Raw genomic sequence first — 23,067 nt, 5'->3', positions numbered from 1 at the left:
TTAGTTATTTCACATAATACAAGTAAATACACATGCTTATGGTGGGTTACATCTTATAACTAATTTTATTTTGTATATATATAAATTTTATTTTGTACACATGCATTAAATGAAGCACTGCATATAATAAACAGTCCCATCGTTCGCATACAGAGTAGGTTGGCGTTAAGATAAATTAAACATTGAACCATACATTTTAAAAGGGATTTACAAATTGTGCCTTATTTTTTATCCCAGAGTCTGATTAATCCTGAAAGCACCAGTGGAATTGTAATTTCAGCGGTGTTGTGATTGCGGTAAAGGTGGGTTGCTTTTACTATGTTTTTACAGATTATGCGTTTTAGACGTGGCGGTGAGATAATATTGTAATGCTGCTGCTGATGGTGAAACAGTTTCTCTTATCTGATAAAACACCGCAAACCTAATCCCTCGATTCAAGCGTTATTTCCTCTATAAATGTATGCCAGTTATTACAAGACATTATGTACTTTTACTATATATGTTGTGTGTTTGTTGGTTATTGAAAATAAATGGCAGATTAACTTGTTCCAAATGTAAATCTGTGTGAGAAATAAGATTTTTTTTAATTTTCAAAAATTATATTCTCAAATTTTTTCCGATAAAATATTGTACGTTTGTTGCAGAAATCATAAGGATATTCGCATTTTTCATGGTTCTCAAGTAGAACGTCAACTTAACATTTTATTGATATGTGAAATTATGAAATGTAAAATTTGACTCATCTGACTAATTTGCAGCATTTCAACGTAAGATGTAAATGAACAAAAATTCCTAAAGTCTTTTACATTTTTTCCATAAAATAATCATTCAGTCAAGCTTCCAGCCCAGTCAATGCTGAGTAAAATTTTAATTCCTAACTGGATTTATGTCATCAGGTGACATGTTATTGACTCAGATTGTATTCCAGGAGCTCACCTGCAGTGAACAGGAATAAAAGTGGAGCGCCGTGCCATTCCTGTCATAACCAACACCACGTAGATGCAGCTACATCAAATCAGGACCCTATCAAGGCAAGACCCTTCCATGCAAACTGAAGGAAGCTATAGATGATGTACCCTTTCGACTGCCTGCTGAGCTTTCTGCACCCAGCACATTTCTTTCCAGCTGATTTCCTGGTATAACAGCATCTCAGAAGTTAGAAAACGTCTCACATGCTGCTTGATTCACAGAGGAAGTCCTCACTGATGGATACAGACTTGAAGGAAACCCTGTCTGCTGGGCAACCTTTGTCAGACATAGACAGTTTGACATCTGAGGATTAAACCCCTCTCTCATCCATTGTCTCTTTTCTTGCATACATTCCTGCATATCCATTTTCTTTTTTCCTGCTTGAGCCACCTTGCTTGACATCTTTAGTGTATATCTGGGGTTTTCCCCCACCTTTGTGGTGCCAAGCTGGATTTCCTGCAAGTAAAGCATCGAAGGAGGAAGAGGAAGAGCAACTACAGCGTGAGAGAAACACAGACTCTCATCAGGGAGATCGACAAAAGAAGGGACGTGTTGTTCTCCAGGAAGCAGGTTTTTAAGATCTTGCAATAAATAAGAATCTGAATCACCAAAACTATACATTTCAAACATGCATTTATATTGATTGGTAGACAGCAAGGAACATACAATCGTGATTTGTGCCAAGCCATTACATGCACTTACCACTCCACAACGAAGCACTAACTGTTTGCAATTAATTTCAGATTTTTTATTATTTTATTTAGTTTGATTGATTCAATTTAAAAGCAGGTGTTTATCTATAAATTTACTGGGTTCCTTTTTCCTTTATTCTCAAGGTCAAATTTAAATAATTTTCTTGATTTTTACCACAAGCTCAAATCAGTTTTTTTTACCCCAAATACAACTTACCATACAAGGCATTAATTCCTACTAGAAACCACTGCAAACGTACTGATTGAACGAGTGAACCAAACCTTTCATTTAAAATTTCTGCAGTTAAACAGGTTCATGAGTGAAAGTTTGGGTTCCATTCTCAACAAGGACGACTCAAAAATGCAATAATTCTTTAAGGTTTGTCTGAAATTGGATTTTTAGATAGATAAAGACAATACAATTTACTTGGGTTGATTTTGAGTGTTCCCTTGACCTCAAATAACCCAAGATGAGTGATGTTTACAAGTATACTATATCAACTTTTCTCACAGTATCAAAGGGTACAATGAGTATTATAGCATTTCAAAAAAGATCCAAACTATAGAATAAAAAAAATCCTTATTGCCTGTTTCAAAAGTTAATTTAAAGTGCTAAATTCATTTAAAAACAGATGAAAAAGGTTTAATAAATTTCCTCATTAAAAAAAACGATTCTAACAAATACAAATTAATGACTAAGACGTCTAAATTTGTAGGTTTTGATTGGACATATTTAGTTATTTTCCCAGAATCACGTGTTGTCCTGATGTTCCTTCTGCTGGCTGCCTTGTTTATTTCTAAAATAAACGGTAAGACTTAATGTTGGAACAGAGTGAACAACATTGTTTTAATTGTTTGTTCTCTTTTCTGAACAGAACACAGCAGTTAATGAGCTGAAGAGGCAGGCATGGGAGGAAGTGGCACAGGGTGTGAATGCATTAGGAGAGGGAGAGCTGCGCACCGCCACTGAGGTACGTTTGTCTCCAAAAACTAAACCAAATTTAAACTCAGCCGGTGGTGATTTCTAATAATCACTTTTTTGGATCTTCTCATGCAGGTGAAGCGTCGTTATCTGGACTGGCGCGCGCTGATGAAGAAAAAACAGCTGACGTTTGAGCTCTCCCCGTCCTCCTCCTCCTCTCTGACGGTGAAAACCGAGTATGATCAGTCCTCGCCGGAGCACGAGGCCGCTCCTCAAGGAGCCAGCGAACAGCTGGGCGACCTCTCGGGCTTCCCGCGGGAATGTCAGAGCAACTGGCCGGAGCTGGTTGCCCTGGATGAGTCGTCAGTGATGGCCCACCCAGGTGTGAAGATGGAGGACAACATCAGCGAATACAAAGTATGAAACACACTCACCTAAATGTTTCCCTTGAAGAAAAATATTCTAAATGATGTTTATTTGCATGTAAATAAAATCTAAATTATACTGCAACAGTAATTGTGTTTGAAAACATTTGTCTAGTGTTGACACACAAGTAGGTTTAAGGTGTTAATCAACTGAATTAATACCCTCATCAGCATTATGTTTGAAACATCTCAGTGATTATGCAGCAGGTTGAGTAGATTAAGTGGCTCTTGATCCAGACAATTGACTGGGACCTTTTTGCTCCCCAAGGCAGCAACTGAATTATATAAATATTGAGCTAATTACGGTTTGATTGGCATTTAAATGGTATTTATTCTGTAAATTATTCATTTCAAAGTCCTATCTGTTGATTTGATTCCTGTGGAAAAATCCCTTCTCTGGACTCTGAGTTGTCCTTCAGTTAATTCCATTGAGAGAATGAAATGCTGATTGTAGTTTTCTGGCGCATCTGCTCAGGGTCTTGCTTCTGCCGATTATGTCATCATGCTATGGTAATACCACTCAGCCAAAATATACTGTATCTCTTTTTCAATTCTGTTCTTTCACATAGGTTTTTTGAAATAGTTCAGCAATTTTGTTATTAGATTCATGTTTCTTACTGGCTTAATGTTTTCAAATGTGGTAATGTCATAAAGTCATACATTCAGCCAGTCATCTAGTGTGACATCATCGACAGGTGCAGGACCCCAAGCCAAGAAACATGGCGTCCCCTAAAGACACTAGACCCCCGCCCTATGCACTTTAGACCTTATTTTTATGGTTATAAGGTACAAAGCCGCCAACATTTTTCAACAACTGGACACTGGACATCATTTTGCTCATTTTCAACAACATTTTGATGGATATCTCCATAAATGAAAGGTAAAAACTACACATTGTCACTTTAATTGCTAAAGTGTCTCCTCAGCATTCATTAGTGTCTACAGGAGTGGTTCATTACTAAATCAAACAAATCAGCTGTGTTCATCATCTAAAACAGGGGTCACCAACACCGGTCCTTGAGGGCTACCATCCTGCACACGTTAGCTGTTTCTTTGTTCCTACACTGATTGAAATTAATAAGTAATTAACAGGCCTGTGCAGAGTTAAGGAGAGGATCAATTCTCTGGAGGCAGGCTTTGCACATTTGAAACGTTAAAGAAGTGGTAATGACCCCCTCAGAGTCTTACGCCACCAACATTTCATTTTTGAAAAATGCGGCACAAAGAGGCGTTTCCTGTAAGACCGAGAAGGCGGAGCTACAACCGTGATTGACATACACAAATTTGAAGCCAGATGGCGACGGAGAGCGACACTAGCTCAGAGCAGTCATTCGAGGTGGAGGACTTTTCTCCACCTTCTTCCCCAGAGGATAGGGAGGAGGGCTTTTGGGGGGAAGCAAGCGGTCCTGAACCGTATCTTTTTGAGCCACTAGCTCGTGAGTTGTCCGAGTCCCCTGGAGCCGAGCCAGCAGGAGTATCAAGGCATCGAATGGGTCCAGTCTCTGAGTGGTAAGTAGCTTTTTGCCACAGCTAAAGCTGTATTTAGCTTAGCTAAAAGTAACATTGTATGACTGCCTCAACAGGTGCACCTGTGGCCACTGTACATCATTGTCTGCCAGAGAAAATGTGTGCTGCAGAGAAACGCCCAAGGTATAAAAATAAAAGTACCCCACCATGGGAAAAGCATTCTGTAATGTACACATTTGTTACACAATCACTAACATCATGCTAATATTGAACTCTTATAGCCCTGATATCAGTTGTTCTTTGTCGTAGGTAATGCTCAGGTGTCAGCAGGTGGGTGTAACCTCCTGCATAACTGAGCATCCTGGTTTTGAGCCTGTTGCTCTGAATCCCTACGTGTTGCAGGCAGTTTATGGCACCTTTCTGCAACTCTATGGGGAGATGCAGGAGACTATGCTCAACAGGTAAGACAATTGTCAAATTACTTGATTTATGAATACTTTATTTATAACTCATACCACCTCTTTCTCAGGTGTTACAGACATCTGGCGTACCGGAATGTGGTCAGGTGGTGTTGGGGTTACCTGGGACAGCACATTCGTGTTGTCATCCCGTCATGTGCTGTCTCCAGAATAAGGCAGGAGTTCCCAGAAGACGGTGCATACAAAGGATTCCTCCCTCCTCTGAACTTGAATTAAAAATTTTTTTTTATTAAATATATGTCATATGTTTTGATTCCTGTCCATAAAAAGCTGCATAAATCACTAAACGGTAAATGCACTTCTTTACACTTTGACATTATTTATATATATACACACGTATAGCCACACACTTTCAAATGAGCTCTTACAACAGAAAGGTTCTAATTAGTGGTTAATTAGTGCTGCTGTAACAAGTGAATTTACACCCTGTGTGATTATGAAGTCTTTTCTAGAGCAGGTTCAATTAGGTTAAAATGAATGATAATTTAATAAATGTGATATATGTATTTATACACATCAAAATATCAATATAATTGTATTTAAAATGACACAATTGTGTTGCAAAGATAACATTTATTATAGCTACTACTAAGACAATGTTAGATTACAATCTGATCATAACTTTCATGATTTTTGACAAAACTCTAAACCACAAGCAGAGATTCTGGAGCCATGTGAGGAGAGTTTGGGCCAACAGTGATGTTTCATAGGTTCCTTAGACTGGAGGTAGCTTTCACTGTGATGACAAACGTGGAGATGGATCCCGGGAGCACAGGTTTTTCTGTTACAAGATGAGGAGGCTCTGAGGAGAAAAGGAATATTAGTATGACTGTAGTATGACTTACAAAAGTAAGACTGGTGAGTTTTGTTATGTTACATACGGCCAAGATTTTCAAGTTGTATGGGAGCCACAGAGCAGAAAGGTGTAGAGATCAATAGACATCTGGGAGGTGGACAGCATGAGTCACGAGTGGATGAGCATAAAGATCCATAACGACAACAGGTAACTCCTCTGTCGTACAGTGGTGAGCAGCCTGGCTGAGGAGGAGAAAAGGAAAAACCACACAAAGTAGAATACTAACTAATAATTACAATCTCTTGTTGTGTAGCTCACCTTACGTGCACTTTAAAACCTGGACCTGTGCCTGCTCACAGCATCCCGTTTGTCTGGTCTTTGGAACTGGGCACAGAGAGGTTCTGGAACCGGAATTTTGTCCGAGTACTCCTGATATGGGAGAGGATCCACCACCACAGAGTCGAACAGCAGGTCCATAAGCTTGTGCACATATACCGGAAAAGGGTTTTCAGTATTACAATAGCTCTCCATGACCATCATTTTGGTTTTATCTTACAATATATGACATACATGAGGTTGGATTGGTCTTCAGGGCTCTCACTGTGTAGTCTCCATGTTTGTACTTTGGGTACACTACAGCATATCTCAGCTCACCAGATGCTGTTGCTGCATGTGAGCGTGCTGCATTTTCATTGTAGTGCATTGCAGCAATTTGTAATCTGAAATAATCAAAGAAACAAACCATATAGATTTTAGGCAAAATTCTACAGTTCATGCTAAAATTTAAACAATTACCTAGACAGCATTCCTTTGAAGGAGAAGACCTGACTTTTTGGAGTAAATCTGATGATGAGGCTCTGGAAAGCCTCCAAGGTGGATGTGTGGTACTGAGGGCTTATCTTCTCTACGTCCTTCACAAACCGTGGAGCTAACAGAATGGCAGTGAGCTTCTCACATGATTCTGTGCCTACGTTGAAAATGTTAATTACATAAATTACAATTTGATCAACTTTAGAACGTTGCTATTATTTCATTGAGAGAAAGTTACCCATAGCTGACATTTTTAGATGACAAATGCATGAAAGAGTGACTAATAGTGCTGTAGACAGGTGTGGTAATTACTTACGGTATTTTAGTACATACTATTTCAATTAAGGCTGTTCTGCCTAAAACCATGAGTTGTGTGGTGCCCTCTTGTGAAATTTCTGCACAGCATTTTATTCTTAGTAATTATTTGCTGTTGGCCAAATGGTGGTGTGTGACCTTAGCAGCTACATGTGACATCTGTAACTCTCATGCTCCAAAAATATTTCTCCATGTTGAAGGAGGTGACGACAAATATTCTGTTGTGGGGTGACGTGTTCTAAATGTAAATAAACCAAACAGTAAAGGCTCAGCTGTAATGAGTACATGCTACACTTACTTGGTTTGAGCCACTGTCTTGCCTGTTCTCCATCCAGAGGTGCATGCAGACAGCTAGGGAACAGGGCGTTGTCATGGCTGTGCACATTTTGGATGTGGTTGGCAACTGAAGTCCACTTTGCTACTGCCTCCTTTCCTGATGAGGAACTGGATGCTGACCAGTAGAAGTGGTTCACCACACTTTGCTTCCACAGTCTCACATCCTGGGTCGTCTTTCTCTTCCCCAGCTCTTCGATTTTCTTACCAGTTCATGGAGAGCCAAACAGACCCACATTTAAAATAGGAAAAAAAAAAATCCTGTAATATTCACTATATACATCCCCAAAGATTACCTTTTCCCATGTGCCAGGGGTCAACGTAGTGACTGATTTCCTTTTTTTCCTCCCACAAATACTTCTGCACCCCTGTGTGGCGGTCTGTCACAACTTGCTGCACATCGACCCCCCTCTCCAAAAGTGTGCTCAGACTTCGCACAAATCCCTTCTTCATTCGCACACTATTTCCAACTTCATTGCTCTGAAAATAAACACAATTCTCCATTGATCTGTGAATAATTAACCATGAAATGCATTGGAATCATCAGGTAATGTTGTACCTGTACGAGTTGGATATCAATAACTTTGTTTCTTTTGAGATCCATCATGGTGTAGCTGCCATATTTGGCTGAGTGTCCTTCAGAAATGCAAGTTATTACTTAATTTACATTTGATAACAAAGAAATAAAATAATTAAATTTAAACGTATTCACCAGGTGAATCAGCTCGCATGTCACCACCAAGAGTCACAGGTCCAGATTCAGTAGCCTCCTGGATGAAATCAGCTTGCTCTAGATGCCACTGCCAGCTCACTGTTGGAATTAACAGCTTTGCCTGATGTAGACAGAATGTCTGCTTGGACAGTCCCTGCACAATGAAGGCACCCAGGAACTAAAATATGAAAAGTTACATCATGAAATGAGAGATGCACAGACCTTATCAAAACTAACCTAAACTGTTTTGGCCTATACCTTAGAAATCTGGCTAAATGATGAGCCTGTGAAAAGGACAGCAGCACAGAGCTGGAGGTTTCCTGCTGGGATGCTGTTCACCATGGGCTGACTGGACCACTCATTGTAGTGCTCACAGCATGAACACCGTTGTGTCACACGGAGCAGTGTGCCGATTGTCGTCGTGTTCACAACACAACTACCGGTACAAACGGGACACCTTCTGAACAGCCCCAGCAACTGTTCCTCATGAACAATGTACTTCTTCTCCTTTTGTGGATGGACCTCAGTGAAAGAGCTGTATAGAACACATACATTTATATATATGGTAATATCTTAAAAATTCTAAAATGTTATAATTTTTTTAACCCTGAACAGTTCACTGAGCTTGCACTGTCATTGAGGTGGAAGCTGGGATCTACAGCAGACACCTCACATCTTGGTCTTTTCAGGGGTGTGGACGCTGCTCTGGGACTTTCTGGAAGATGAATTTCCATCATGGTCTCTGTGTCACAAGACACACAGCGGCTGGGAATGCTGTGCTGTGTCAGTTAGAGCCACTGTTAGCAGAATTACCGACTGACGCAAAACAACCCGAATTTTCTCTGAGCCTGACAGTAATAGTCACGTGGACCATTTTGTCGGCCAGGGCTTCGAGATATGTTCTGATTCGCTGCTGATTCTAACCTTACATCCCGTTCCACATTTTGTGAACTTGACAAATCAGCCCGAAGGCAGTGCAGGCTGATATTAGCTAAATGAAATGAACCACGTCTCTCAATCTTTGCATTTAGGTAGGGAATTGTCTTTAGAGGATGTTAAAACTTTTATTTAGCTTACTCACCTCAGACTGGAGCCCGCCATGGTGGGGGAACAGAGTCGGTGGGCTAAATCGTGGAAGAGCCACGGTGGGCATGGCCTCTCTCTTCAAACGGAGACGCGCAGAATAACCCAGTTCAAACTCCATCATGTTGGCGAAGGAATCGCGGGTAAAATGCTGGTTGCAGACTACAGCACCAGGCGGGAGCTGACTGTTTTCCAGACACATATTGCGCGCAACCACTGGCGCCTAATTTCCAAGTCCAGCGGAAAGTAGTGCAACCCCACAGAGCCACCGCAACCACACTACACTACACCTTCTCATCATACTAACACGATATGGAACACTAAACCCGAACTACTTTCCTAATAACACTAACAGCCAAACACTAACTGAACTACACAATCCAACAGCCATCTAACACTAAATAAGTATTTATAACACTAAAAGCTATGCTAAAGACTAGGATATGCTAATGCTATATGCTAATACTGAACTACGGCTAACCTCCTACACTCGCTTGCAAATCCAACTCCCAACTCACCACAAGGCGTGGCCGAGACTCTCAATGCTTTTATAACCTTGACACAGAGCTGCTACGTAGTACTCTACTGGTTTACGTAGTATCTTACTCTTTAGCCATTGGCTAAAGTGTATTCAAAATGACTCAAATGTTTTAAGCTGAAGGTGGCGCTATACTGTGGTATTTAGGCAGAATTTTTAATTTAAAAAAAAAATGCCCCAAAATGCTAAAATAATGAATACACACATTTAAAACACTCATTTATACAGTTCATCAGCAAAAAAAAATAGTTAATTTAGACGTTACTTGCTCTTTAAAACCCACCTACCTGGTTACTCCACATACGTATTTCATGAGCATTTTTAAACTCAGAAGTACCCCTGAAGGACTTAGTTGTTCGTCCTTTTATCAAAACTTATTTTGAGCCTGAGAGGGTTAAATTACTCCATCTGAGGACTGGAGTTGGTGATACCTGATCTAAAACATGCTGGAAGCAGACTCCAGCTCCACATTGTCAGCTCCGCTCCAATCCACAGCTCCCTCTACCAGCAGGGAGCAGCCTGGCACTACTGAAGTGGCATTTGTGATATTCTGGCCGCAGGGGGTGGTGGGGTCTGAGCGATATATCATTAAACCTGTAAAGGGTCATTTCAGCACATACTGACTCAAGAAAAGGATTAAAAATATTTAAAAAGTTGCTTAAAGATGGACTGTTGGGTTCAGGTGACTCAGAACTGAAGCAGCCTTCGGATGAGAGATGAAAGTTCATTTGCCCATTTTTAAAGAGCTCTTAGGAGAGTCAGCTTGAAAGGCCTGATAGAGTCATAAACATGACAGGATTAGAAATGTAGCTAAGGCACTTGTCTTCTCAGGTTTCAACGTCCTTCTGCATCACCCAGCGTTTGTGCTTCTTGTGGCAAATAATAAGAATTTTACTCCTTTTGTTTCTTCCTTCAGGTAGGAGGTGATGTTGGAGATGGAGACATAGACGAAGATGATATTCCCTCCCTCCTCAGTGGCATTGAGTCATGTGGAGAGGGCCCCGTCGGAGACATGTATTCCCACAATGATCTGGACCTGCTCAGCTCCTCTGAGGATCCCATCTCCACCACTAACAGAGATCTGCTGCCAACAGAAAGCTTGATGGGAATTCATGGACTCTGCTGTGATCGTAAGAACATGGACGCAGGATTTCTTTTTGCTGTCGAGAAACAACGACTGGAGCTGGAAAAGCAGCGGCTGACTGTGGAGACCGAACGCCTAGCTGTGGAGAAAGAGCGCCTGATGGTGGAGAAGGGTCGACTGCGTCAGGCGGAGGTGGAAAAAGAGCGGCTGCACGTGGAGAAGGAGCGGCTACAGGTGGAGCGGGAGAGGCTGAGGCTCCTGCTTCTCAGCCAATCAGAGCACGTCGACTCACCTTTTCTCCTGCTGCCACAAGACCGTCCGTCCTCCTCCACCTGTTCTCTGTCCTCCACCCCGGATGAACAGGAGGAGAAAAGCTGGATTTCCTTGGTGAACCTGGAGACAGAGAAGATGAATCTGGAGAGGGAGAGGCTGCAGCTGGAGAAGCAGAGGCTGCAGCTGTTTAAGTTTGAGGCAGGTCGACTGCAAATTGGGAGAGAGCGCCTGCAAGTGGAGAAAGAGAGAATGCATCTGCACAAAGACCATCAGCCTATTAAAGCATGAGGAAGAGGAGGAGGATCAGATTTAACAAAGGTGTAAGGTAGCTGGATTAATTCCAGATTAGGATAATTTGAGAGTTAAAAAAATGTTCACGATCACTGAAATAAAAAGGTGCCTTTTGACGTTCAAACAAACCAAGTAACAGAACAGAGAGGATTCCAGAGTCATCACATTGTTTCAGATGAAATTTCCAGTTCAACAACTTATTGCTGTGTTTAAAATGTATATATATATAAAAAGATTTATGTTAAAGTTTATGGAAATATGAGCAGAGTTGCACGAAAACTGTGTGTTCCAGTGTATGGGTGCTGGTGTGTGTTACAACACAGAACAAACAAAAGGGCACAAGTTTTCGATTCAAGCATTTTACTGTCAAGTGCTTGAGTCATTAATAATATTAGTAATAATTGTGACTAAATAATCTATTTACACACTTTTACCTGAAACTTTACAAACACTGATGCTGATCATTAACGAACAGAGGCAGCTAAGGTGGTTCACACTCTCATTTTGCTTAAGTTTTGACAACACACACACACACACACACACACACACACACACACACACACACACACACACACACACACACACACACACACACACACACACACACACACACACACACACAAACACACACACACACACACACATACACACACAAAGAGCATTTTAAAATAACTTATTACTGATAAGTGTTTTCTGTTACTGCATTGTTGTTTGTTTATTTATTTCAAAATTATTAAATAAAAAGTTTTGTTATCATAATGCCATCTTCCCTGGTGGGAACTTTCTCATATTTTATTTCTATTCTGTATTTGTACCCTTTGGATGCGTTTTCACTTAGTTCTGTTTCCTTTTATAATGGTAACAAGTGAATAAAAGATTTTTCTAAAACATTCTTCTGTCTGAATAACCTTTTTTCAGTATTATTTTCTTTCTACCAACTTGAAACCGTCACTGTCGTCTTGCAACATGCAGCTACTAATCCTAACCACTCAGTCACGACACAAGGGATTGAAATGAAAACAATAATTTATCAATGAGAACTTAAGGAGCGCCACAACGTGTGGCGAGATGGACGGGGTCTCAGGCTCGAGAGGCTCTGAAAGACATGTTGCTAGGCTGAGAGATGGTGCAAACCTAGAGCTGGGGCTTACGATTCTGAAGGTAGCTTGAGGGGGGAGAGAGCCAGATCTGAGGAGGAGGTTGTAGAGGAGGACTCGAAAGCAAGGAGACTTGAAAAGGGGATGCCAGAGAGTTCAGGCCGGGTGAGCGGTGGGAGAGGAGGACAGACGGGTTGCAGGCAGACGCTGACTCGGATGTGATCTGGAAGGTAAGATGGAAATGGTCAGGATACCTGGAAAATGTGAACAAAGATAGGGAACTCAAAAACAGGGTTAAAGGGCTCGAACAAGGAGGCTTGTGACTCCCAGCTTGGTTGTACCCAAAGTGAGCAATAATCCGGTGCCGTGGTGTCGTCTGTCAGCTTCTTAAATAGACCACTCCCCTCAGATTGTGACATCTTGCCTCTTATTGGCTAACAGTAATGTGACTTTTCCACTGCAACATTGATGTTTTATCTCCACAAATAACACAAGCCTGAAGGAGGTCTGCTGTGGAGATGCTAGTGCTAATGCTAATGCGTAGCTTCTGTAAACGTGCGAGCTGTAATGGCTCGGCTCGTAGTCTCAGGACCAAAAGAAGAGAAAGAAGAGGCGAAATGTCTTTGGAGTACGGGAACACGTCTCCGTTTATTTATTACCGAACCGGTTAGCTCAACTCCCTGCGCGCGAATGACCCACGGGAGAGAGAGACTGGTGACTCCACCCTTCAGTCCAGGAGTTCAAAGTTCGCCGCACATGCGCACAACACATCACCCGCTTACAGTCGTCCCCCCTTCACAAAAGAAATGACCCCATTTCTGAACAACATCGTGAACAAACAGTGTAGAAAAAAAATAAAAGTATCAAATACAACATGGTGCTACCTGTACAAAACAAAAGAAAATACAAACTCCAAACCATTACCCCATCACAAAATCAGCAAAACGTGCTGGTGGTTTGGCACACCGCCCAGCACGAGAAACCTGTACTGGAGTACCCATAGGAAAAGAGGACCCCTCCAAACTAAGGCCGGAACTAACACCAAACTCAGGTGGGGGAATCGAGGTCCCTGAATCATAACCATCTGGTGACAGAGCAAGGCCTGGAGGCCCGAGAGATGGTAAACACACAGATGGAGCCCGGGACGGGCCAGTCAGTGGAAAGGTCACAGGAAGGCAGTAGCGCCGCAGTCGGTCATAGTGTACAGTTTGGATGGGAGCCTCATCTCCAAATGGGCTACTGATCACATAGGTAACCCCAACCACGTTGTCCCTGTCCAGTCTCCGCTGCACACTGTAAGGACCTTTCCAATGGGGAGCCAGTTTACGACGGCTCTCCGTCGGATCATTTAACCACACCAGGTCCCCGGGCTCATATGGCTGATGTCGTTGTCCTCTGTCGTAGAATGCTCTCTGTTTGTCACTGGCAGTTACGCTGTTGTCCCTACACTGCCGAAAAGCAGTCTGTAGGCGTCTCTGCAGGGAAAGAACAAACTCATTCGAAGAATCCTGCCCGGGACCACATTGCAGGCTCGGGCCCAGCACCATGTCCACTGGAGTGCGAGCCTCTCGCCCATGGGTGAGAAAATAAGGAGTAAACCCAGTACTGGAGTGCACGCTAGTGTTGTAAGCAAATGCTACATGTGCCAGGAAAGAGTCCCACTCACCCTCACATGCCAGTAGAATCTTAGCAAGCTGATCAATAAGGGTTCTATTCAGTCTTTCCACCATGCCATCTGATTTGGGGTTGTAGGGTGTGGTATGTGTTTTTTTTACCCCCAACCTTTCACACAAAAGTTTAACAACCTCAGATTCAAACTGTCGGCCCATGTCCGTATGAAGAGTTTCCATCACCCCATGCTCGAGAATATGCCTATTAAAGAGGCATTCAGCCACGGTGGAGGCTCTCTGGTCAGTTATGGCATAAAGATTAACGAACTTCGTGAAGTAGTCTTCAACGACCAAAACATAACGGTTGCCCTTTGAAGTGATGGGCAACTCCAGTATGTCGGCCGCAACACGTTGGAAAGGACGCTGTGCTAAAGAGGACTTCATAGGGGCTTGCTGATGGGGAACTGGGGACTTGCGTCTCTGGCAAGCATAACACTGGTCACACCACGCACGGATGTCCGCATACATACTGGGCCAGTAGCACACGCTGCGTGCCCGAGCCAAGGTTCGCTCAACCGCGAGGTGGGCAGACAATGGACCACCATGCAGATGGCGCAAAACCTCGGGAACCATGGCGCCTGGTACGACAATCTGCCGAGTCTGCTCCACATCTGACAATGCAACCACCCTGCACAAAATCCCGTCGACCAGAGCCATCCGTGGAAACTCATGCCACAAAATCCTAATTCCCCGGCCAGCACCTTTTATTCTCCCTCGTGGTGGTCTTTGGCCTACTTTAAGCCAGTTTAGGACACAGGCAATATCTGGGTCCCTCACCTGGAGCTGCTTAACGTCAGAGCCATCATGAGACAGGGATTGAATCATGACCTGATCAGCCTGAACATCAGGCTCAATAGGTCTGGGCATGTCAGAGGCCGACACATTCTGGGGGGACTCCTCTGGGGCTCCAACAGAGCACACCATGCTGGCAGAAAAATCAGCGGTTTGTGTCCCCGAACTTGCCGCTGCTACAGGCAAGACAGGACACCGAGATAAAGCATCAGCATTGGTATGATGCACTCCGTTCTTATGAACAATCACCCAGTCGTATGGGTCCAACTCAAGAGCCCAGCGACTACGGCGACCTGTATGGTCATTGTCAACAGGGAGCCGCCTTAGACCAAGTAAGGGTCTGTGGTCAGTAACGATGGTAAAAGGCCGTAGGCCTAGGTAATGTCTAAAGTTTCGGACCGACCACACTATTGCCCACAGCTCCCTATCATACGTGGACCACTTGCGCTCCGCTGCAGTGAGAGCATGGCTGGCGTATGCAACAACTCTCTCCAGACCATCACAGGTCTGCGCGAGCACAGCTCCAACTGCAGTCTGGGACGCGTCTGTGTATAAAACAAAAGGTTGTGCAAAGTCAGGGTGACACATTACAGGTTCAGAACACAGCGTGTTCCGTAGGAACTCGAAAGCCTCATAGCATTCTGCTGTCCACAGAAGAGGGGCATTTTTCCCAGTGAGGCGGACAAGAGGTGAGGCTCTTTGCGCAAAATCCTTCACAAACCTCCGATAATATGAACAGAGGCCAAGGAAAGCACGCACCTCCGTCGCGGAACGAGGGATGGGCCAGTTCTCCACCTTGCATGTGTTCCGGGGATCCGGACGTAGCCCCTCCGCCGAGATGACGTGACCCAAAAACACTACACGGTCACGTGCCAACTGACATTTCGTTGCCTTCAGTCGCAAGCCTGCAGACCTAATCCTTGACAGCACCTCGTCCAGCGCCACCACATGCTCACTAAAGGACTTACTGTAAATAAGTATGTCATCAAGGTATACCATACAGATCTGCCAGGGGAGGCCTTTAAGCACTAGCTCCATGACTCTTTGGAAGGTTGCTGGAGCATTGGTCAGACCCATTGGCATTGACCTAAACTGGTACAGCCCACGTCCGGTAGTGAATGCAGTCTTTTCACGGTCTTCTTCAGCTACCTCAACTTGCCAGTAGCCATCTGAGAAATCTAATGTACTGAACCATGTGGCCCCAGCGAGAGCATCCAATGTGTCATCCACCCGTGGAAGGGGGTGCGAATCCTTCACCGTAATGGCATTTAGGCCCCTGTAGTCAACACAGAACCTCCACGTATTATCCTTTTTCCTAACCAGAACTACAGGAGAGGACCATGGGCTACAACTTTCCCCAATGACACCGTCAGCCAAAAGCTGCTGCACCTGTTTGTCCATCTCCCTACGCTTGTCTGGAGAGGTACGGTAAGCTCGTTGCTTAACTGGGGAATGGTTGCTGGTATTAATCCTGTGTTTGATCCTGCCGTCATTTTTGGAAAAACCCCGCCCAGAACGGAAAACTTCCTGATGTTTGTACAACACAGCATGCAGCTGTTCTTTCTGGGTGTCCGACAAACGGCAGCCAGATAGATCCGGCAAGGTTATTTGCTGATGACCAGAGTCCACACAGTCCGTAGGTTCAAAAACATCACACTTGTCAACCTGATAGAGAACCCCTAAGTGTGACCCAGTGTGCATGTGTAGCTCATGGTCAGTTGGATTAAGCAGCCGCGCAACAGTGAGCCCATCCTTCACCGGCGCCACTGTACGCGCAACCACAAACTCCACACTGTCACGAGCCTCTGGCTCAAGGTACCCCATGTAAGAGTCAATGTGTGGACCCGTGGGTCGGGGGAGTTCTACCTGCACGGGAACAACCATTTCACAGTATGGCGGAACACTGACATCTGTGGACATAGTTACGTTGCAACATTTTGGGATAAAATCTGCAGCATGCAACAGAGGAATGTCTATCCCTTTAAGGTGAACAAACCCCCCAGCCACATCTAGAACAGCCTGATATGCAATCATGAAATCAAGACCCAAAAGAACTTTTTGTGTAGCCCCCCTGACAATATGTACAGTCTGTTCTACGTAAACCTCGCTCAGACAGATTGCAACAGTCATAGTTCCGAGCGTGTCCAAAAGTTGTCCATTAACAGCATGAGCAAATGTGTACTCGGCACCAAGTACGCGTTTGCGTAGGGCCGGGATCGAGGTTCTGAAGTCCTCCGAAAATAATGAAATGTTCGAACCAGAGTCAAGTAGAACAGCAACCTCTACCCCCTCAATCAGTCCTTTTACATAGGATGTATGTTTGAACTCACCCATCGGTCTGTAGTCCATTGACGCGACATCAGCCACAACTGATGAGCGTCCACTGTGACCCTCAGCGGGAAAAACTGGTGTCCGGGTCTCAACACCAGTTACCGGTAGTTTCCCTGGTTCCGTCCAGCTGGAGAAGGTGAACGCTGAGAGGGAGATCGAAATCTCACACTCCTCCTCCACTGAGGTCCCTCACTGGGGTGCGATCTCTGGGGGCTCCTGCTCCCCAAACGGTTTGCCGGGTCATCTGGTGAACCTTCCTTGGACCCCCTCGAAGGAGCAAGCCATTCCTCGTCGCGTCCATCCGAACATCCTCCTCGGGAAAAGCGTCCCCCTCCGTGAAACCCCGGTTGGTGCACCCTCGCAGCGGATCGGCAGCCATCTCCACCACAGTCGCACGAACACGGACGACGCTGGTCCATGTGCGCTCCACGGTTCGACAGACGAGCCCGTCTGTCATCCCCCACGTCGCGGCTACTCGCCTTCATATCCATCACATCCATCTGTAATTTGTCCATCCTTGCCGTCAGCCGCTCCACAGCACCAAGGAGAATCTCTGTGTCCTTATTATCACAGCCCCTATCAGCGGTACCAGCAGGAGAAAGTGTAGCCACGGTCACCGGGCCATTCGCGAAGTTGCCGGTCTGCGTCCCTGCGGCCAAGGCCAGCCTAGCCCGCTCACAACGTCCAGCTATAATCAGGGCCTCGTCCAGATCAGTAGCCCCCTGTTCGTGACATTTAGCACGGAGGCCCGGGTCCAGACCGGCGAGGAAACGCCTAAACTTTTCTCCATTTTGCGCCCTGGCGTCGTACTCAGGAAAAGCCTCCGTGACAAGCCTCGAAATATCAGCCGCATATATCTCCAAACTCTCATTAGCCAGCCTAGGCCGAGCAGAAACACAGGTCTGGAAGTACAATATGAACTGTTTCTGTCCAAATGCCTCATTTAGCTTCTCCTTTACACGGTCAAAGTCACCTTGCGTAGCTGCAGGAAGGCTTTCCCACAGAAGAAAAGCGGCTCCGTCCAGTCTAGTGGGCAAAAGAGCAGCCAAATTGGCGGTGTAACTCCGTCTTCCCGCCCCTCGGGTTTGGGCGCGAACCGCAGCCTCAAACTGTTTAATCCACGTAGCGAAGAGTTTACGCCCGTCGCCACAAAATGGCGCGGGCAGCTCCACTCTGATGTTACACACATCCTCAGTCCAACCTGCGCCAAGCTTGTCCTCGTCCAAACCGGTACAAGAGCCTCCGAACATTGTCCTGCGGTCCTGCGTAGCCTTCTCACGAGCCACGTCCCGGGGGTGAACGTCGCCAAACACCGCTGCCACCAATGTAAACGTGCGAGCTGTAATGGCTCGGCTCGTAGTCTCAGGACCAAAAGAAGAGAAAGAAGAGGCGAAATGTCTTTGGAGTACGGGAACACGTCTCCGTTTATTTATTACCGAACCGGTTAGCTCAACTCCCTGCGCGCGAATGACCCACGGGAGAGAGAGACTGGTGACTCCACCCTTCAGTCCAGGAGTTCAAAGTTCGCCGCACATGCGCACAACACATCACCCGCTTACACTTCTACTAACAGGGATCCTCTCTCCTGGATGCCAAACCAACAACAGCCTTCCTTGTCGTGAGTCAAGATGGGTGAGTCCATGAATGTTAAGTGACAGTGTGACATAGATCTGTCAGGCTTTTCTGAACTGAGTGTTTTTACATCTATTTTCTACCAGAACCTAATGGAGGAGATTCGTAGGTGTAGGAGACTTTTTCATGTTCAGCCTGCCTGTTAAGTCAGAGTGACTGATTGTATTTAAAAACAAAAGGTTTCTCAGTGAACCTGCTCTTTAACATAAAACATCTAAATCCATGTAACTATGTAAAGAAATGAAAGCAAACTACAAAGCTGGGTCTGTTGTGTATTAATGTTTACTCTAACTTTCATCAGGACTTTCCAAATAAATATAGAATTAGGAAAAATTATTTAAAAATGAGCTGTTGATAAGCCATGCAAGTTTATTCCATAAGGACTTTGCAGATTTTACTAAAAGTGATATTTTTCTCTGCAGAACATCATTTTACAAACTGGTAACTAGAGGCTAAGAGGCTAGCAGTCAAAGGAGACACTATTAGAATTTATCAGTGAGATTTGTTTCTAATCTCTGAAACCCTCCAGCTTTCACAAAAATACACATAAACTCACATTTAAACTGTCAACATTTCCCATTTTTTTTATCTTTAGCCTTGTTTAAAAGACTCTGGAAAGGCTAAAGCTGCTCCGAAAATCAGCTCAGCACATTTTGTGAGCGTTTGTGCATGTATTATATGACACAGATGTGTGTGTGTCAGAAGTCAGAAGAGGCAATGTTACATTTTAGAGCAATAAAGTCAAAATAAAATAAAACATGTTTCCTGTGCAAAATATTGCTAAGAGACTGAGTTGCCCCAAGGTCTTCCAGCAATAGATTGCTGCTGAAGTAAAATACGCCTGCAAAGATAAAAGTTGAAAGGTTAAACAGCTCACGGACAGAAGATGGAGAAGCAATCTGCTTCAAGGACTTAAATAAATCCCTTTCAAGCATCAATGGAATATTTGGTGTTCTGAGACATCCTACATTTTTAAGTTTAAACTTTGAAGGCGATTGAAAGTAGATTATTTTTGAGAGGTTCTGACATTAAAATTTCAAATTGCTCATCTTTCTTTCAAAAGTGTTACACTTTAAAAGTTACATTTGGTGCTTTGGTTTATCAGAACCTCAAAAGGTTAAAAGGACAGATTCAGATGAAGAAATATTAGATATTATTTGGTTGTTAAAAGTGCAGTATATGTCTTAAGATACTTTTTTAATACCTAGAGAAACTAGATGCTTATGTAAAATATGAGTATTTAGTGCTACATTATGGGATGATAGCAAAGCAAAAACATTTTTTTCCATATTGGGTTATTTAGGATTTTCTTTCCTTTTTTATTTCTAAAGATGACATAATCAGTTTCATTACCTGGATTAATGCAACTTTTACTCGTAAGCAACACTGAAAGTTTTAATTTTATTCTTTATTCTTGTACATAAGTGAGCTATTAAAATTGTCACGTTCAGATTAGGAGGAGTATGACCCAATATGCAGAGCACCAGACGACATGAGGCAGGAGTAATTGAAAAAAGGGTAGAATCCTTTATTTGGAAGTCTTTATCCAAAAAACGATGGACAGGAAGTCAAGCCAGGTATCCAGAAAACAGGAACAAGTTCAGGAGTCACAAAAACAGGTAGGAGTCACAGATTTTACACGGGGGAACAAAACACGCTGACAACAACAGTGGACCGACAAGACAGAGTGACAAGACAAGGTTTTTATAAACAGAGAGGAACAATTAGGGAAATAGGCAGCAGGTGTGTGGAGTGAGGGCTGGAGGGAAAGCAGGTAAATACAATTATCTAAATGGGGAACAGAACCAGAGGAGGGCAGATAAACCTAAAACTAAAACACGGATGACTAAACTCAAAGAGTGAGGGATGTCTACAGAGGGCTGGGGATAATAATGGGACACAAAAGGAAAACCTGGAGTGGGAACTGGAGGGGCTGGGGAACAAAGGGACACAGAACATGCCAAAAATATAAATGATAGAAATTAGGAATGGGCGTTAATGATCAGATTTGATTTTACAAATACTAACTTAAAATGTGAATTATGAACCAGAATCCAGCATTAAAATGATGCAAGGCCCTGTAGCTTATTGTTGCACATTTGCATGGCCATAATATGGAAGCCTGTCCCCGCCACGCTGATAAAAAACAAACAAAAAAACTTTAATCTCATAATTATGACTTACTGTGGGTATTTCACAATTATGGGACAGGTAAGCCATAATTATAAGATGGAAATTTTTATTATTTTAACCAGAGTTGTGGGAATAGGCTTGCATACCTTAAAGAGCAAATCACCCCTCACCAGAGTCTTACTCCACTCCCATTTCCTGCTTGAACAATGTGCCACAGCCTGGCAGACTGAGAGGGCGGAGTCTCTAACAAACACACACACACACAGAGACTCACAACGACATTGTGCCATCGTATCGTACCAGCTAACGTCATGGCGTATCTCTTAGCCCAGGGGTTGGCAACCTTTTCCCATCAAAGAGCCATTATTCCCCGTCTACCACAGTAAAGAAAACACCGGGAGCCACAGCATCTAGGCCTGTGCAGGTGCTGCTTTTTGACACGTCTCACACGTCTCCTTTTAAAATATGTTTTAACTGTTGAGAATACAAATCCAGTTTATGTTTTGTTGAACTGTTGTAATTAAACTTTGTAAAGAATGAAACTTTACATTAAACAATGTTGAAAAGGAAAGAAAAGGGTCAGATAAATTCCTTCTTAAAGAAGACGTTACAGGTCTGTGAGAGCTAGAGATTTTCCTTGTTTGAAGTGACCAAATACTTATTTTCCACCCTGATTTACAAATAAATTCTTTAAAAATCCTGCCATGTGAATTCATGGATTTTTTTCACATTCTGTCTCTCACAGTTGAAGTGTACCTATGATGAATATTACTGACCTCTGTCATCATTTTAAGTGGGAGAACTTGCACAATCGGTGGCTGACTAAAAACTTTTTTGCCCCACTGTAAAATACGGTAAAATAATTACTAGGGCATATGTCGATGGGTAAAAGGGTAAAACCCAGTGCATTTAACATAAAAATGGGTTGAAATATGACGGAGCTCTTGGAGGGACACTTCTGTGTTCCATTCTTCCACCCGGTTCTCCCCGGCGGTCAGCCCGGTGCATGTCTGACCGATGCGACGCCAACTAGCTGCTGCGCGGGCTGACCGCTCGTGGAGCTCTCGGACTCGTAGAGAGACCTGACCACAGAAATACTGCAGCTCAATTCCCTACCTGAATGCAAAGTTTGAGAGACGTGGTTCACTTAGGTCTGCACTGCCTTCGGGCTAATTTGTCAAGTTCACAAAATGTGGAACGGGATGTAAGGTTAGAATCAGCGGCGAATCGGAACATATCTCGAAGCCCTGGCCGACGAAACGGTCCACATGATTATTACTGTCAGGCTCGGAGAAAATTCGGGTTGTTTTCGTGTCAGTCGATTCTGCAACAGTGACTCTAACTAACGAAGCACTAGTTGACAGACATCATTACAGCGTGAAATCCAGCACAGCGTGACACGGTTCTGTAAGGAATTCTGTTCAGGAGGTCGCATTTCAGGCTCTCCACATCATATGTGACTGACTTTTACTTTATAATAACGATCACACACTAGGAATGTTATAAAGTGCCTATATAGGACAGTTTCTTTTGTATATTATCTGACTTTATAAACTCCCAACAACAATGTGCTTCTATTTTTTTTTCAGGTTAAATCTACCCAAGACATTGGCTGTCAGACTGATTTAGTAGTCTGCAAGAATGCACTTGTCCAGGCTGACGTGAAGCCTTAAGCCTGGTTTATGCTTCTCTGTCAGCTCCACAAGGGACAGACACGCACGGATTGACAGAAGCATTTTGCTCTCACAGTTCTCCGTCACTTCTCCGTCTCCTGGAGAGTGTTGCAAAGCAATTGCCCGGCAAGACCACAGAGGGCGTAGCGCTGTTCTGTGGTATCCTGTCATGTATCGGTCCAAGATCGTTTGTTTATATTGTGTTTTTTGTGTATATAAGAGACTTTTAACACGGACATATTTGTCTCTCATTCTCCCACCGCTTCATGCGCTCCCCACCTCTAAACCCAAGTTTCCTGTCATTTCCGTCCACAAATAAAACGTTTGCTGCGCATCTTTTCACTCCTCCAGTCACGGGAGGATGAAACGTTCATATTTTTAGAGTTTTTTTCGCGAGGTATTCTTCAAGCTTCTCCGTGTCTGCCGCTAGTTAAACTCGGCTCTCTTTGCAATGGCGGCGCTGTAAACAACAGCGGCGTCCTGACCAATCACAAGCTTGCGTAATCCGTTTCGTTCGACGGATGTTTAAAAAAGTGGGCTCGACTCCGTA

At 43.8% G+C, this 23,067-nt stretch overlaps 2 protein-coding genes across 2 annotated transcripts; both read left to right on the top strand.

Moving 5' to 3' along the window:
- The first annotated feature begins 53 nt into the window (after positions 1-53).
- On the top strand, positions 54-11,819 carry msantd4 (Myb/SANT-like DNA-binding domain containing 4 with coiled-coils). Its single transcript, XM_070543508.1, has 5 exons — positions 54-302; positions 929-1,539; positions 2,537-2,632; positions 2,719-3,000; positions 10,458-11,819. The coding sequence occupies exons 4-5, from the start codon at positions 2,752-2,754 to the stop codon at positions 11,184-11,186; spliced, it is 978 nt and encodes a 325-aa protein (XP_070399609.1). The 5' UTR covers positions 54-302; positions 929-1,539; positions 2,537-2,632; positions 2,719-2,751; the 3' UTR covers positions 11,187-11,819.
- LOC107380441 (P2X purinoceptor 7-like) lies at positions 3,007-5,190 on the top strand. Its single transcript, XM_015951692.2, has 4 exons — positions 3,007-4,517; positions 4,592-4,658; positions 4,785-4,936; positions 5,005-5,190. Exons 1-4 carry the CDS (start codon positions 4,303-4,305, stop codon positions 5,168-5,170), a joined length of 600 nt encoding a protein of 199 aa, XP_015807178.2. The 5' UTR covers positions 3,007-4,302; the 3' UTR covers positions 5,171-5,190.
- Positions 11,820-23,067: the final 11,248 nt, after the last annotated feature.

Source organism: Nothobranchius furzeri, chromosome 13, assembly GCF_043380555.1.
Source record: "Nothobranchius furzeri strain GRZ-AD chromosome 13, NfurGRZ-RIMD1, whole genome shotgun sequence".
NCBI classification, from domain to species: Eukaryota; Metazoa; Chordata; class Actinopteri; order Cyprinodontiformes; family Nothobranchiidae; genus Nothobranchius; species Nothobranchius furzeri.
Note: the sequence above shows the minus strand (reverse complement) of the source record. Positions and strands in the feature narration are given on the sequence as shown.